Here is a 17,311-nt window from a genome sequence, read left to right as displayed (position 1 = left end):
GATAAATCATCTGTGGCTGAATGTAAATAGATATGAGTTAATCATCCATATATTATTAGTGTAAAGTTATCAATCATATTTTTTAAATTATTTTATTTTATTTTTATTTCATTAAATAAACAAATGATATGATACTATTAAAAGATATGATTGATTGCCAGTGTAAAAAAACTTTACATTAACCGTGTATAAGTGATTAACTCAGTAGATATTTGTAAGTATGGTTGTTTGCGGCTGGTCTTATGATCTTGTGACCTTTCTCCTCAATTATTTAAGAGTCATTTTTATATTAAGCTTGAAGGAGAGCAAATTAAAATAGCTGCTAAATTGAGGGGTCTTAGAGGACTAACTACTAAGTGCGGCATCGTAATTAGAAAGAAAAAAATGATAGCAATAATTTAAGAGACAATATTTATATGAAATAGTTAAATTATGTACCCATATTTTTGCTTTTTGAGAGAGGTTGCAATAATTATGTACTAATTTCGCACACATCAATTAGTACACTATGACATTGGAGCCCACTGGGAGACTACTCTTTTTAAACCTCTTCAACCATATTAGAAGTGAAGAAATTTAATTTATCCTAAAAGCTATTTCATGGGAAAAAAATTCCAAAAATTATGAGGGGTATGTTGACTTTATTTCTAACTAATGTGCAATATCCCAACAAATCTTGAAGCTCTTACATCTTATGGTAGAGTAATGTTGACTTTATTTATAATGGGCTTTACTGATATGACAAACCCACCATTTGAATGATTAAAATTTGGGCCTTTATTTGGTTCCTGTCATTTGTATGTTTGTCTATGTTGTTATCATCATTGTTCCCCTTGGTGTGTGTGGTAGGATATGCCGACTACTCTTGTATAGTTATATTGCTCTTGAAAAACTAAAATATATGTTTCTAAAGCTACTACATGTTACATTATCTCTTATGTCTCAAGGTTTCTTTTGGTTATCGTATGTACTTCGCTATCAACTTTTATGCATAAGATATTCCTCCAAATGATTTCAAATTTAGATTATGTTTGGATAAACTTTTTTTTAAGTAGTTAGAGAAAAAATATATCTCCATTAATTTAATCTAATTTGATAATCTGAAAGTCTCATTCTATCTAAAGTCTCTCCAATTGAAGACGGAGTGAAGAACTATAAACCTAAAAATTGAAGATGCTGCAAATGCAAGTGGGTTGGGCTATACACATCAATTACACAGGCCGTGGAAGAATATGGGCTACAAATTGATTCCTAATTTCATCATCACATTTCTCCTCCTTCATACGTAAGCTCATTGACTCAGCAAATTTAATTAGTGAAACATGGTCAGATAATATAATTTTATTTATGAATACCTCTTTACTTCAAAATTAATACAATTTTTTTCCTTCCTACATATGATATTCTATGCTGATGAAAGTAAAATTTTAGTCCAAATTTGTTATTGATAAATTAAAATAAATCATTATTTTTTTTATTACTATGTTATGAATATGTGCAAGGTATTTATTTGATGTGTTATCATCTTTAACAAAAAATAAATAAATTAACTACACATATAATTCAAACTCCTAATCTTACTTAAAAAAAAATTAAATACAATTTTACTTTGACCAAGATAATAATTTATTCATTTGTAGAATTTCGAGTGCTTAAATAACAAGAATTTAAATCAAATTCATTAACAATGTAAATATTTTTTATGCGATAAATCAATAAATCAATATAGAGTGTAATATAATTGAAAATTAATTAATTTTGTAGTAGTTACTTTCAAGATCATGTTTAAAATGATTTCAAACTTATTAGTATTATAAAAGTCTTTACACGGATGGAGTTTTAAAATTAAACTCAAACAAGAACATTGATTTTAAGGTTACATCAATGGCCCTTTGTCTTTATCTCTACCAAGAGGATTAGGTGAACTAATACTTCAAACATTGAAAGCATCTTGTTCAGCAAAAAGCTCAGCACTACCAACCAAAATCAATCTCCGCTTTCTGTGAATACAGATTCAATGCTTGAATGGTTGCCGCTAAAACAAACTGCACATGACAAGCCAATGAACACTTAATAGTGCTTGCTTAATATACAGTACTTCGGGAGCATAATGTTTACAAACATAGATATTTGAGAGATTCATTCGTATAATTCCAATAATAAACAGTTAGAAAAGTTGGACAAACACAAACACAAACACAATAAACTATATTTCACCTTCATAATAAAAGCCTATGATCCACAACATCAAGGATAAGATGCAAGCAAAGGGATAGGAATACATGTGGAATGCCTCCAAACCGTAGAGTGCAATTTGAGTGTCTCCCTAGCCCTCTCCTTGGCCTTGAAACTACCCTCCACTTGAAGGACCAAGCACAACTTTGACACTGCCCCAAATAGCAACATTTCATGAAGGACTCTTGGGGTGGCTGAATGCCTACTAATGGAGGTCAAAATTTTGACCCCTCTATCACTTCCCACTTGTGAAACCCTCAGAATCTTCTTTGACACAACAGCCACTCCAGCTCCATGGTTCACCAATTCAGCCCTTCCTTCTGCACAGCCACAAAGCCTGTTGTTAAAAAAACATGATTCAGAGGGGAGAAAACGAGAGAAACTGATATAGATGGAAGCAAAAATACTATTTGATTTATCAAAGTGTACATTAATTGAGCATGTTTTAATATAAGTCTATAAGAATTTTTCTACTAACGTAAAGATTTTTTTTTATAATATAGAAGTTTTTCGAAGCACCTTCGATCTGTATCTAAATAGACTCATAATATGATTGTGAGAACCTTTATATAGACCAAGTACAGATTACAAACTACATCTCTAATACCTGTCCAAAGCTATCAACATGAGTTCACATGTTCTCCTTTCAGACACATCAAGAAGTAGCTCAATGAGAACTAAAACCGCACCACCCTCAACTGCTTTGCTTCTGTTCCTTCCCCATGAACACAACCTCACAAGAAGCTTCAATGCTGCCTTAGAAGCCTCTTGTGAAATCTGATCCCTTAGAACTCTAACTATTTCCACAAACAGTTCTGATGTGACATTGCTCAATTGGGTTGGACCAGCCACCTCAAATGCTGACTTCAATAGCACAGCTGCATGAGCTCGAGATCGGAACTTTCCCAGCTTCAACACCTCAAACAAGGACTCCACAAACTGGACCCCCTCCTTGTTCATCAGGTTTTTAAGCTGAGATTCAGAAGGGTTTAGGTGGAACAACACTTCAAGTGCTACTTCACTCATGATAGCACTTGAATTTGAAACTCCTTGGCTTTTGTTCAACATCATGGTGGAAGCCAAGAAATCTATAGCCCCTGCAGAATTCAAACAGTTTTTGTTACTTTCACTTTCAAAAGCAATAAATTCAAGCATTCTAAGACACTTGAGCTGTTTCTCCGGGAACTTCTTTGATTCGAAGAGGGGTTTGAAAATTTCAGTTTGGTCAATGATTGACTTTGGAGATAAAATAGTTTGAGCTCCAATATTGTCGGTGCACCAAGCTTGGATCACACGTTGGAGAGTGTGGTTTGGAGTAAGATCATTGTGTGACAATGATTGCTTAGTAACAGGGCAGGTTTTGTTTTTGTTGCATGAAAATAACCATCTCTCTATGTTTTCTCTGTCGTATGTGATTCCTGTGCACACTGTCACAGGGTCTCTCATAAGCTGCAGAGAAATCGGGCACAGGAAAAGGGTAGGAATCTCTGTTTCATCCATGTTTGGAAGGATGGATGATGGAATTGGGTTCTAGCAAAAAAGAAATAGTGCTGGTTTTTGGTCTTTCTTTGAATTTTAATATGGAAGACTAGAAGAAAAGGAAAAAAATAAATGACAACCTTAAATTAGCTACTAATTAAGTTGAACATTTACAGTTATATTGTCAACTCTAAACTAACAATTCAGCTTTTAATATTTTTTTAATAGTGATTTGCCTTTTAATATATATATTCGTCTCGATATTGTTTTAGCAGTTAAAATTAATGCAAATCCATATAACGAAAAGTATGTTTGTTATCTATATCGGGGATATTCGATATAAACATTATAGTGATCGTAACACCTGTCTAAATTATCTAAGTTATAAAAAGTTGATGTGATGTTCTTAAAGATCAATTTACTTTAATGTTAAAAAAAATATTTGGTTAACAGAAAATCACATTTATAAGTATATATTAGTCTTTGATTTTGATTGTTAAGTTTAAAATAATATATAAATTATGTTTATGGATTAAAAAAATTAATTTGAACTTAATTATTTCAAAAACACCTATAATGTATGCTTATATATAAAATTGATTATATATTTTTTGATCATTTTCCTCTGCTTTTTTCATTTTTATTTTTAGATAGTTTTATTTTCAATTAATACAAATATAGTACGAGTAAAGTTATGTTTCTTCCTTAGCTAAATCTTCTAAATTATCTAATGGGATCTTAGTCTCTTTTTAGACGGGGATAAAAGAGTAAAGTTATGATATAATATATTAGGAGCCATAACTTTCTTATTATAGTGTGTTAATCTAAAAAAAAGTCATTATCTTCTAATGAACCAACATTGATATCTGTTCATTTAAGTTCATATTATCTAATTTAGTAGTTTAGCTAACTCACTTAATTTGACTACATAAAATAAATCCATTAATGATAAATAAGAAATATAGTTATTTTATAATATTAACCCAAATTAATTTTTAAAATATAAAATTTTAACGTCTATTTGATACTTGATAGTTTAATAAATATTAAAGAAAGAAATACTAGATTTTTTTATATTAATTGTTAGATGATATTTTTTATTGATTCTAGTAATCTGATCACTCTAAAATAAAAAAATGAATATCAAATATTGTATTAACTTGTTTAATGGTACCCAAAAAACCTTGTGGAAGATAATTAAGGTACGAATTATTTATACAAGTTGTTCTGAATGATAAAGTCAACACATGGAAATGAATATGTGGAGATGGTGATGGTGAATTAGTTAAGACCTGTCCCAAGCTTTATGTAATACCTTATGACTTTCTTTAGCTCTTAGGGTATGTGGGAGATAGAATAATAAATGATGAACTACAAGGCCTTCAACTTTCACAATTTTGAGCTACTATCGCTATTGCAAATTGCAATTGCAATTAAGCCTGATGAGAGAATTTTGATTTTTATTTATAATATTTTCAATTTTAAAAAATAAAATAAATTAAATGGAGATTCGTATTTGTTTTCTCCCTTTTATCTTAATGACTGCATGGTTGGAGCTGACAAGCATGAGCCCAAACTGTATCCTCTTTCTCTCACTTTTCATGCCTCATCCATTAATGCTTTCTTTCATAGTTTACTGAATAGATTTAATGTTATGTCACATGATTGTGTTCAGATTTTATATTTGTTTTATTTTTAATGAATATCATGAAACTCTTTCAAACAGTAGTTTCCTTTTAGCCAATACCTTATGACTTAATTTTTATATTAATTTGTAATATCTTTTAAATAATTTATTTTACAATTAAATTATAAAATTATAATTATATATAAATTTTTCCCGAATCTACATAAGGATGACCCTGAAAAGTAAATCAAAAGTGTTATTTTATCTGGATGAACCTTGATTGGGATTTGAGAAGTTGACAGATAAGAAAAAGTCCAGAGAGAAAAAAAAAATACATTAGATTTCGAATACTTTTCTTATCCCATGAGCCACCGAAAGAAAAGGCAAGAATGAGGGAGAGATACTAATTTATATATCTCAATTAAATTAATTGACTTTTTATATATATGTCATTATACATAATGAAGCTTAGTAGATAAAAAAAATTCAATATTTTTCATTATTATTTCAATTCAAACAACATAAAAATCAATTTTATGCTTTTCTTTTATATTTATTTTCATTTTATTGCTATCTTATTTCTTTATTTATCCAAATATAGTGGAGAGGAAAAGAAGAAAAAATTATAAAATTTAAAATAAATAAAATTTGAAAAAGAGAAATTATATGATTTTTTTTTTATATTTTCTTTCTTGTTTATTAAAAGCTCAATATTATATGAGATAGTTTTTGGTTCACCGGAACTATATGGCCAAACATAGCGTAAATAGTTGAGGTGGTTTGATAATAAATATAAGCCAATTAGTCTGATAACAGTCAAAAAGAGCATCCTTCAGTTTGAGAAGGCATTTATTTCAGTATATGCTGTCAGTGGCAAACTCTTAAACCTCCACTTCAAGTTCAACCATTGACCCCAATCCATAATAATAGTTTCTGACTTTTAATTAAATTCTTGGCTATTCAAATTCTAATTTCAGATGTTGAATAAATCAAGTCAGAAGAAAATATTCATGATTTTGAAAGCTTTTGGTTGAAGACCTTCGCTCTTTGATTTTTCGATTCTGAACCTTTAATTATCATGTAAATTTTACTTGTAAAAGAGGTTTCAATGTGAAAGTTAACAAATAATTGAAATAATTAATGGTGTGTTTGGATGATGAATTTTACAAATTTAAAGAATTTGAAATTCTTAGTATTTGAATTATTTTGATTTCAATTTCTATTATTCTTAAAATATTTTGTTTGGATAAGTCAATTCAATTTTTTTGAAATTTTAAATTGTTAATTTGGATATGATAATTTGATTCTATTAATGATAAAATTGATTTTAAAAATATATTTATATGTTGAGATTTTTAAATAAAATTTTATAAAAAAATATTAACCAATTTTTAAATATTTAATAATTTTAAAAATTAATATTAGATAATATTTAATAATTTTTAAAGTATTTTTGAATATTCAATAATTAAAAATATGAAGATATAAGATAAAATATATAAGTGAAATAAGGGAAAAAAAATATGAGGAATTTCAAATTCTTATCTTTTTTGGGAGAATTTGAAATTCTACTATTTCAAAGAATTTCACAAATGTTTGGATTTTAAATTCTTTGTAAATCCTCCATCCAAACAAAGTATTTCACCTTAAAGAATTTGAAATTCTTCAAACAAATGAATTATTCCATTAAAATTCTCCATCCAAACATATTTTAAGTGTATAATGTATATATTATGTAATTTATGATAATTTGATGCAAGTATATTTATAGGTAAAAGAATATTATTATTGAGAATTTAGAATATATTTAAAAGTTTTTATTATTTTATAATAGTCGAATGTTATTCTTTTTCATGATTACGATGAAATGTTTGACAGGTCAAATATTTCTTGAACTTATAGATTTTCATTTAGTATCCTTTTGAAATAGACAATAAACAATATTTCAATCTTAAGACCTCTCTGATACAAGTATCAATAAAAAAGTTTAATATTTATACTAATTTGAATCATAAAGTCACAAGTAAAAACATGTTTTTTTACTAATGTGAGAATAAAATAATTATTAATGTAAAAAAAATAAAGATTTAAATATATTTTTAATTCTCATAAAATGTATGAGTTTTGATTTTGGTCATTATAAAAAATTTTTCTTTATTTTTCATCTTTATAAAATTTGTAAACATTGATTTTAACCAGTGTAAAACATTTTTGGTCCTTTTAAAATATGTAAGTTTTGATTTTGGTCTATGTAAGATATTTTTATTTTTATCTTTCTGTTCTTACCGGAAATCTGCTGTAGAGCTGATCCGCCAGGTAAGATCGATGAGCCTTCTTTACGGGTACGCTGGTGCTCCAAGATGGGGGTGGTACCTGCAAAAGAGACTCCGATGCTAAAGTTAGTGTTTGTGGGAGTATGAATCTCGTATAAGTAATGCACGTACCTTAGTGTGAATTATGGTTGCTTTGGGCCTTGGGCTTGAGATAAGATGTAATATGATTAGATAACGAACCTCGTCTGGGGCGAGATCCTCGGGAATCGATTATGATTCACTTAAATGCCGAGCTGATGTCATGCAGTGCGCGTCCGAGGTCGGCTTGCGTTGTGGTGCCGAGCTCGGAGCTCGGTTACGCGGTACGGATAGTACACTAGCCCCCCGAGCTCTGAGGACCGTAGGTCGAGGAGTTAAGACCGAGCTCGCTGGGCGGAGGTGACCTCTCGCGTACGTTTGCTCGTTGTGGTGCCATGTGTCGTGACTGTTCATTTCCCGGGAACGTGCAAGTGGCACGTTTATGGGAGATGACGGTTATGTAATGATGGTCTTGCAATTAATTGTGTTGTCAGGCGTGTCCCCTGACCGACACGTGGTGTGGCGGTTTTGAAATGTGGGAAGGAGCCCCTTTTCTCTTTCTTTCCCATGTCTCTTCCCATTCACTCCACTTTCTTCTACTTTTTGGCTTCTTGGGTACGGTAGCCCTCTGTGCCTTCTCGTTCCTAGCTTTCTCGCTTTCGTCTTCGTTTTTACAGTCTTTCTTTGAGTCTTCTTGATGGCTGGTAGTCGTGGCGTCGGTTCTTCTGCGCCTGCCAGGGGCAAGGCGCGCGGCAAGGCGGTGGCTACCGGGAAGGGTGCCGCCGAGAGGAAAGACCCGACCCCGCCTAAGGACCTGGAGCCGGGTGTTCCTGGTTACGACTAGGTCAAGCGCGAGATGGGGGGCATCCAAAGTGTGTTCAGGTCGTGCCTGGAGGTTGATGCAGTTTGGGAGACGCACCGGATTTGCGGCCCCACCCTTTCCCGGATGATTCGGCTCGAGCCCTGTCCGGCTGGTGAGGGTGTGTTCATGGGGAAGTCAACCGATCCCCCCCACTTTTATGTTTGTCAGAGTTTCTTCAGGGACCTAGGCGTTTGTCTTCCTTTCACTCAGTTTTAGTGTGATTTCTTGAACTACATCAACGCGGCCCCTTGCCAACTGCACCCCAATAGCTGGGGTTTTTTTAGGGCGTTTCAGGTCCTGTGTGCAGTCCTGGGGCTGGAGTTGTCCCTTCGCGTATTCCTTCATTTCTACCAGCTGAAGCTGGGCGTTCCGCCGTATGGCATTCTTTCTTTGAACGGGAGTAAAGAAGGGGGTTTATTCACTCTTTACTCCAAATCTTATAAGAATTTCAAATCCAAGTTTTTCTGGGTAGTCCTTGTGGACATCGACCCTTTGGAGGATGGGGATTTCTACTTTGGTGGACTGCCGAAGTTCCCCTTTTACTGGTGCCCTAAACCGTCTAGGTTTCACGGGGTGAACCCTTTGGAGTTGACGGCTTCAGAGGCTGCCATCGTTAAGAATCTCTCGGCCTTGCCTCGCCCGTTGGATTGCAGGTCGATCTTGTCGCTTGCGAACTCGGCGCACAGGGAGAGGGTCCTGGAGGGTGAGTATTTTGTATCTTGGTATTTTGTTGAGGTTTGTGTAATTCTTTTTTGCTGATGTGCCTTATTTTCTGTCTGTAGGCCTTATAGGAAAAGATTTGTGGCTTGAGCTGAAGCCCTACTTTAACGTGACCGAGCTCGGGGTTTCTGAGCCTCCGGAGGAGGAGGTTTCCCCTCTGAAAACCAACCGAAAACGAAAGAGGGGTGGGAGAGAGGTCGGGGGGACCTCTGCCCCTCATGAGATAGGGGAGGTGGCCTCCGAGGTTATTGAAACTAGGGAGGTGGACCTTGCTGGGATTCCGCCGCCGGAGGGGGTCGATCGTGTGGCTGCCGAAGAGGTGGCATCGGCTGCTGAGCTAGTCGTCCAACCTGGCAAGGCGCCGGCTCAAGCTGTTGAGCGGGTTGCCGTGGTGAGTATTTTTATTCTCTTAGTCTTGTTTCTATTTTTTGGCATTTTGACTTGAGGTTGTTTTCTATAGGCATGGGATGCTGCCGAGGAAGTGGTCCTTGTTGCCGGGCGGGCCATCTCGGCCGCCGAGGAAGTGATCCGGGGTGCAGTACCTGTTGCTCCGGTTGGTGAGGTGAGTCGTTGGCCCTTCTGTGGTATTTGGCGTTTTACCCTTCTGGTTACTTTTGTTCTTAGGAGAGTGTCCTTGCTTTTTGCAGGCAGGGAGCGGCACTAGGGTATCTGCGCCTACTTTTGCCGAGGTCCGTAGGGAGGGGTCGAGCTCCGGGTTCCCTACCCCTGGTCCGGTGCCGAAGTCGAAGCGGCCGTACCTTGCGTATCGCTATGCACAAGAGGGCGCGCCCATGCGGCTGTAGCACTTGAGTGCGTCGGAGGAGGTCGACTCTCTGTGGAGCGCCGCGGTGACTCCGGAGAAGTTTTTCCCGAAGGGGTCGTTGAGCACGGCTGATCAGGCGGTGATCGAGTCGGCCGGGCCAATGGGAAGTTTTGATGCCGCCTAGATCTTCCTTCAGCGAGGAACGGCCATTGTGGATTACTAGAAACACAAGTGGTCGAGGCAGCAGGAGGACATGGAGAAGTTGAGGAGCCTTATTCAGCCTCTGAAGGATGAGAATAAAGTCCTGAAGGAGGAGAACGAGGTTCTGACCGCCGCCCTTGGTGAAGCCAAGATGCAGGGGGCCGAGCTCCAGACGGCGAGGGGGGGCCTCGCCAGGGCCCAGAAGTCCTTGGAGATCGCCCTTCGCTCCAACGAAGAGTATGCTTCTCGGGTGGGTGAGTTGCAGGGGCTGGTTACCTCGACCCGGGGCGAGGTGATGTCTTCTCGGGAACAGGTTCGCTCTCTGGAAAATGAAGTCGCATTTTTGAAGGGCGAGCTAGTGTCGGTGACCGAGGAGCGTCTCCGCGATGAGGTCATTATTGGTAGCAAAGAGCAGGAGATTGCTGCCTAGAGAGTAGACCTTTCATCACTGGAGGCCGAGAAGGTGGCGTTGCAGAGGAGACTTGAGGATGTTGAGCGCTCCATCATGGTGGAGAATAAGAGGGGCTTCCTCAAGGCTGCTCGTCAGGCCAGGCTTGTTGCGCCAGGGTTTGACTTCTCCGACATGCATGTGGAGAAGGTTGTTCGCTTTGGGAACCTGGTCAAGGAGGACGACGTTGAGGATAGCTCCAGCGATAATGCCTCTGTGTAGGCCGATTTTGTGATCTTAATTTATTTCTATTTTGGATTCAAGTGTTGAATCCTGAGAACTTTGCTTGTATATATATGTGTATATATTTTTTACGTGAAGGTTTAAATTTTGCCGTAATAAAACCGAGGTTCGAACTCGACTTTAGCTTTTCGTGATGGTTCAAACTGGACCGTAGATTGAGGGTTCAAATTTGACCTTAATCCTGCCGAGGTTCGAATTTGACCTCAAACTTGGAGTGATACATTTCATCAAGGTTCGAACTTGACCTCGGATAAGTGGGCGAATTCGACCTTAAGTTAACGTGGAGGTTCAAACTTGACTTTAAATTTTTGTGAAGGTTCAAACTTGACCTTAATGAACCGAGGTTCGAACTCGACCTTAAATTTACATGAAGGTTCAAACTTGACCTTAATGAACCGAGGTTCGAACTCGACCTTAAATTTTCGTGAAGGTTCAAACTTGACCTTAAATTTTTGTGAAGGTTCAAACTTGACCTTAATGAACCGAGGTTCGAACTCGACCTTAACTTTACGTGAAGGTTCAAACTTGACCTTAAACTTTGTGAAGGTTCAAACTTGACCTTAAACTTTGTGAAGGTTCAAACTTGACCTTAATGAACCGAGGTTCGAACTCGACCTTAACTTTACGTGAAGGTTCAAACTTGACCTTAAACTTTGTGAAGGTTCAAACTTGACCTTAACGAACCGAGGTTCGAACTCGACCTTAACTTTACGTGAAGGTTCAAACTTGACCTTAAGTTTTTGTGAAGGTTCAAACTTGACCTTAATGAACCGAGGTTCGAACTCGACCTTTACGTGAAGGTTCAAACTTGACCTTAAGTTTTTGTGAAGGTTCAAACTTGACCTTAATGAACCGAGGTTCGAACTCGACCTTAAATTTTCGTGAGGGTTCAAACTTGACCTTTTATTTTCGTGAAGGTTCAAACTTGACCTTAGCAAACCGAGGTTCGAATTCGACCTCCATTTGAGGTTAAACGTAAAATTATGCGAAAAGGATGTGAGTTGGACGGAATGAGTCATTTTATTGATTATGTAAATGTGCCTCGTTAAAAACCCTCTCAGCCAAAGCCCATCTTTCTGTTTTTTGGGATAAAAGACTGAGGCGGGAAAAGAGTGCACGACTCATTCATACAAAGTTCAACTAAAATAAAACTTGAGATGCGTAGCATTCCAAGTTCGCGGTATGGGTTTGCCGCTGAGTTCCTGCAGTCTATATGCTCCATTTTCCAAGTCTTCTGTAACTCGGAAGGGGCCACCCCAAGTGGGTGCGAGTTTCCCATCTGACGCGTTCTTTCTTGCTTCGCCTAGTAATCGCCATACCAAGTCACCTACTCGGAACGAGAGAGGTTTTACTCGGATGTTGTATCTTCGGGAAGCTCGGAGCTTGCAGGCTTCTTCGTGGATTTGAGCTTCGTCTCTAAGCTCGTCCACTAAGTCGAGGTCAGCTGCCAGTTCTTGGGCATTCTGTTCGCCATTGAAGACTTGGCGTCTGTGGGATGTTTCGCCGACTTTTACTGGGATCATTGCGTCAGCTCCGTAGGTCAGCCTATAAGGCATCTCTTGTGTGGTTGACTGGGGGGTGCAATGATACGCCCATAGGATGCTGGGGAGTTCATCGGGCCACTGCCCTTTGGCGCTTCCTAGTCCCTTTTTGAGTTCCCGGAGGATGACCTTGTTGGCAGCTTCGGCCTGGCCGTTGGTCTGAGGGTGTTACACCGAGGTCGAAAGGTGTTGGATTCCGAGCTCGCGGAGGAAGTCCTCGAATTCTTGTGCGATGAATTGTCGGTCGTTGTCAGTGACGAGGGCGTGAGGGATTCCGAACCTACAGACGATGTTCTTCCAGGTGAACTTCCGCACGTTCTCGGCGGTGATTTTGGCGAGTGGACATGCTTCGATCCACTTGGTGAAGTAGTCGATTGCTACCAGGAGGAATTTTAGTTAGCCTTTCGCAGGGGGGAATGGCCCGAGGATGTCCATTCCCCACTGGGAGAAAGGCCACGCCGACATCATGTGGTGGAGGGTTTCGGGTGGTTGTCAGTGTGCGTTGCCGAACTGCTCGCATTCTTTGCATTTTTGGATGTGGCTTTGGCAATCCGACTTCAGAGTGGGCCAGTAATAGCCAGCTCGGAGTATCCTGGTTGCCATTGAACGCACCCCGGAATGCATGCCGCATATCCCCTGATGAATTTTCTTGATGACCTAGGCTGCCTGGGACGCAGTCAGGCATTTGACCAGTGGAGAGGAGACGCCACGCTTGAATAATTCATCTCTTATGATGACGAACTTGGCCAATCTCATCCTTATCTTCCGAGCTTCGTCTTTATCCTCGTGCAGGATTCCCTCTTTCAAGTAGCCCCAGATGCCTGCCATCCATCCCAGGTCTTCATTGTCACTGACGTTGACGACCTTGTCGTCTAGGCTGGGCGAGTGCAAGGTTTCCTGTATGATGGTTCGGTGTTGTCCGGGCCTTTTGGTGCTAGCGAGCTTCGATAGGAGGTCGGCTCGGGCATTTTGCTCTCGCAACACATGCTTTATAATGAATTCGTCGAAAGAAGAGATATGGTGGGACGCAGTGTGAAAGTACCGCTGTAGCAGAGTGTCCTTTGCCTGGTACGTCCCGCTGAGCTGCTCCACCATGAGTTTTGAGTCACTGTTGCAACTCACTCTTCGAGCCCCGAGGCCGCGGGCCAGCCTTAGTCCTGCTAGAAGTGCCTCGTACTCCGCCTGGTTATTGGTCACCTTGAAGCCAAACTTGAGGGATTGCTCCAAGGTGACTTGGTTTGGCCCTTCCAGAATGATGCCTGCACCACCGCCTTTAGAGTTGGAGGACCCGTCAACATGCAAAGTCCATACCAGGGGTTCCTCGGTAGTAGTTGGCGTGAGCTTGGCTACAAAGTCGGCTAAGCATTGGGCCTTCAGGGGTCCGCGGCCTTCGTACTGGATGCCGAATTTGGATAATTCTACCGACCAGGCGATCATGCGTCCGGCGAGCTCAGGCTTTCGCAGAATTTGCTTGACGGGATAGTCGGTTTTGACTATCACCTGGTGGCTCTGGAAGTAGGGTCGGAGCCGCTGAGCTGCGGTGATGAGCGCTAATGCCAGCTTCTCGATCATTTGGTATCTCCTTTCCGCGTCTTGGAGGACTCGGCTGATGAAGTAGATAGGTGTCTGTACCTTTTGGTGTTCTTGTACGATAACGGCGCTGATGGCGTTCTCTGCTACAGCCAAGTAAAGGAGGAGGTCGGTGTTGTGATCCGACCTCTGTAGGATTGGTGGAGTTGTGAGGAAGGTTTTGAAGCTTTGGAAAGCTTCTTCGCACTGATCTGTCCATAGGAAATCCTTTGGCTTTTTTAGTAGGGTGAAGATTAGTCCCGCCTTTTCCACGAGTTTGGGAATGAAGCGGGACAGTGAGACTAACCGTCCGGCCAGGCGTTGGACTTCTTTCACCATTTGTGGGCTTTGCATTTGGATGATGGCCTTGCACTTCTCGGGGTTGGCCTCGATTCCTCTGCTGGTAATCATGAAGCCGAGGAACTTACCCCCCTGGACACCGAAGACACATTTCTCCGGGTTGAGGCGCATGTTATGCTTCATGACCTGGGCAAATATTTCGGCAAGGTCGGCAGCGTGGTCTACCGCCGAGGTAGTTTGGACTACCATGTCGTCGACGTAAACTTCCATGTTTCTCCCGATCTGTTGACGGAAAACCTTATCCATCAGCCGCTGGTAGGTTGCCCCTGTGTTTTTGAGGCCGAAGGGCATCACCCGGGTACCAGTAGTTGGCGTGGTCGGTGATGAAAGACATATGCACTTCATCGGGTGGGTACATCATTATCTGGTTGTACCCAGAGTAGGCGTCGAGGAAACTGAGGAGGGCGTGTCCGGAGGCTCCGTCGACTAACCTGTCAATGCTCGACAAAGGGTATGATTCCTTGGGGCATGCTTTGTTTAGGTCGGTATAGTCGACGCACATGCGCCACTTCCCTGAGTTCTTCTTTACCATGACCACGTTCGCCAGCCATGTGGTGTATTTGACTTCACGGATGAAGTCAACGTTGAGCAATTTCTGTGTTTCAGCGACGATGGCTTCCCGTCTTTCGCCGCCAACTTTCCTCTTCCTCTGGGCGACTAGTTTTGCCTCCTTGTGTATTGCTAGCCTGTGGCAGATGAAATCGGCGTCTATGCCTGGCATGTCAACGCTAGACCAGGCGAAGAGGTCAGCATTCTTCGTGGTTTGCTTGGGGAGTTTCCCGATCTGGAGGTCATCGAGCTCGTCAACGGGGGTAGGCCGCTCGTCACGAGCGTCAGATCTTGGATCGAGGTCGGTGATTTCTTCGTGGTTGATGCGAGCCACGGTGGTAAGGTTGCTCTTACACTGTTCGCCAGGTGAGGCGATTTTCAGGTTTTCGGTGTAGCATTGTCGTGCCGTCTTCTGGTTTGCTCTGACGGAGATAATCCTCCTATCATGCCCTGGGAATTTCATGGTGAGGTATCGAACCATGACCCGCCTTGAATCCGGAGGTGCTCCGAAAGCCGTCAGTAGGTCCACGTATCCCCAAGTGTAAACGCTCCTTCTTGCAAAACCGACTAGGGGTTCTGTGTGAGGTTGTATGAGAGAGTGGGGGACGTCTAACCTGAGGAATGTTGGCCAATATAGGATATCGGCCGAGCTCTCTTGGTCGACCAGAGTCTTGTGAACCTCCCAATTGGCTAGCGCTACGGCTATGACCATGGGATTGTCCTGGTTGGGTTGATCCCGGCATAGTCGTCGTCGGTGAAAGTGATCGTCTGCGAGCTCTGGTGCGAAGCAGAGGTGGTGAAGTGTACGCGGTTGACGTTGCGCAGGTGTTTTTTCCGAGCTGAGCTGCTGGCTCCCCCTCCTGCGAAGCCTCCTGCAATTGTGCTGATCACTCCCTGTGGGAGAGTTGATCCTGCCTCCTAGTTTAACTCGACTCGCACTGCTCCGCCGGGGTTGGGTTGAGAGCCGGAGGGATGATCAGAATATCGTCGCTGGGGTTGAGCGCGAATCCTCTTGTTTTTTGCGCGGAGAGCCGCTAGGTCAGCCTCATTAGCGGTACACATCGCGGCTAGGTTAGTTTCGTGCTTGGCACGCATACTTTGTAGATCTGCGGCGTGTTGCTGCCGCAGCTGCTCGACCTGCTCGATCAGTCGTCTCACTGCTGCTTCGTTATTCATGTTAGTTGTGTGATCTAGGTCGTCTGTTACGCGTCTGCTATGGCTTCTGGTGAAAACCATAAGCGTGGCCGATAAGAGCTGTCTTGATCGGCCCCACGGTGGGCGCCAAATGTTCTTACCGGAAATCTGCTGTAGAGCTGATCTGCCAAGTAAGATCGATGAGCCTTCTTTACGGGTACGCTGGTGCTCCAAGATGGGGGTGGTACCTGCAAAAGAGACTCTGATGCTAAAGTTAGTGTTTGTGGGAGTATGAATCTCGTATAAGTAATGCACGTACCTTAGTGTGAATTAGGGTTGCTTTGGGCCTTGGGCCTGAGATAAGATGTAATATGATTAGATAACGGACCTCGTTTGGGGCGAGATCCTCGGTAATCGGTTATGATTCACTTAAATGCCGAGCTGATACCATGCAGTGCGCGTCCGAGGTCGGCTTGCGTTGTGGTGCCGAGCTCGGCGCTCGGTTACGCGATACGGATAGTAAATAAATAATATTTATTATAAGGACTAATAAAAAAAATTTAAAAATGTCATTTACTAACATGGTATTTCTAACAATTATGGATAACATTTGAGATGATTAATTAACCTTCTAATAAATAAATAAGTAACTGAAAATAATTATGTAATAATAAAAACTAAATTAAAACAATAGCTATAAATTTTACAAGTTGAAAAAAAAAAGAATTTTTTTATACAAATTAAAATTAAAATATGTTCATTTTGCAAGGACTAAAAAACATATTTAATATCTAAATAAATAAACATGATACATGAAAAAATAAATAAATAAATTGAGGCTAGTGATCGATTTTAATCTTGTATAAATTTGTATCTTATGTAACAAAAAAAATGGAAGAATAATTCAATTTCAAACATCTAATTATTTTAGTAATATAACATTTATTTTTAAGAGTTTAATGTTGGCACAATGATAATATAAAACAATTTTATACGGTTAATGAATCATAATCCCTCATTTTTAATCAATTTATTGAATTTTATGATGATTATGTTGAAAGTCTCATCAATTAAGGAATGTCTGGACGTCAGATTAATCCTTAATCAATAACTTTTGAAAATAGGTTCATGGAGTCGTTACCGATGTTTTACTCAAAATATTGGAAAAAGAAAAGGTTTTTAAAGGTCCAATAATGGCCTTGATAACTAGAATTGGGTTCGGGAGTCGG

General features: G+C 40.0%; 2 protein-coding genes across 2 annotated transcripts; both read right to left on the bottom strand.

Annotated features, from left to right (window-relative positions):
- Nucleotides 1-1,784: 1,784 nt before the first annotated feature.
- On the bottom strand, nt 1,785-3,814 carry LOC109788974 (E3 ubiquitin-protein ligase PUB23). Its single transcript, XM_020347838.3, has 3 exons — nt 2,843-3,814; nt 2,218-2,572; nt 1,785-2,045 (listed from the first exon to the last, which is right to left on the bottom strand). Exons 1-2 carry the CDS (start codon nt 3,733-3,735, stop codon nt 2,248-2,250), a joined length of 1,218 nt encoding a protein of 405 aa, XP_020203427.1. The 5' UTR covers nt 3,736-3,814; the 3' UTR covers nt 1,785-2,045; nt 2,218-2,247.
- Nucleotides 3,815-13,127: 9,313 nt separating this feature from the next.
- Nucleotides 13,128-15,429, bottom strand: LOC145950239 (uncharacterized). The gene is made up of 3 exons (XM_083061299.1): nt 14,929-15,429; nt 13,593-14,621; nt 13,128-13,457 (listed from the first exon to the last, which is right to left on the bottom strand). The coding sequence occupies exons 1-3, from the start codon at nt 15,427-15,429 to the stop codon at nt 13,128-13,130; spliced, it is 1,860 nt and encodes a 619-aa protein (XP_082917425.1).
- Nucleotides 15,430-17,311: the final 1,882 nt, after the last annotated feature.

This window comes from Cajanus cajan, chromosome 8 (genome assembly GCF_000230855.2).
Source record: "Cajanus cajan strain Asha chromosome 8, NIPB_CcT2T_4, whole genome shotgun sequence".
Lineage (NCBI taxonomy): Eukaryota > Viridiplantae > Streptophyta > Magnoliopsida > Fabales > Fabaceae > Cajanus > Cajanus cajan.
This window is presented reverse-complemented; position numbering and strand designations above follow the sequence as displayed.

Coding starts and splice junctions, on each gene's coding strand:
- LOC145950239 (XM_083061299.1), bottom strand. CDS start 15,429: ATGGTTCGATACCTCACCATGAAATTCCCAGGGCATGATAGGAGGATT. Junction 14,622..14,928: donor GGCTGGCGAACGTGGTCATG/GTAAAGAAGAAC, acceptor TTCCGTCAACAG/ATCGGGAGAAACATGGAAGT. Junction 13,458..13,592: donor GCGGCCTCGGGGCTCGAAGA/GTGAGTTGCAAC, acceptor TTCATTATAAAG/CATGTGTTGCGAGAGCAAAA.
- LOC109788974 (XM_020347838.3), bottom strand. CDS start 3,735: ATGGATGAAACAGAGATTCCTACCCTTTTCCTGTGCCCGATTTCTCTG. Junction 2,573..2,842: donor ATGTTGATAGCTTTGGACAG/GTATTAGAGATG, acceptor TTTTAACAACAG/GCTTTGTGGCTGTGCAGAAG.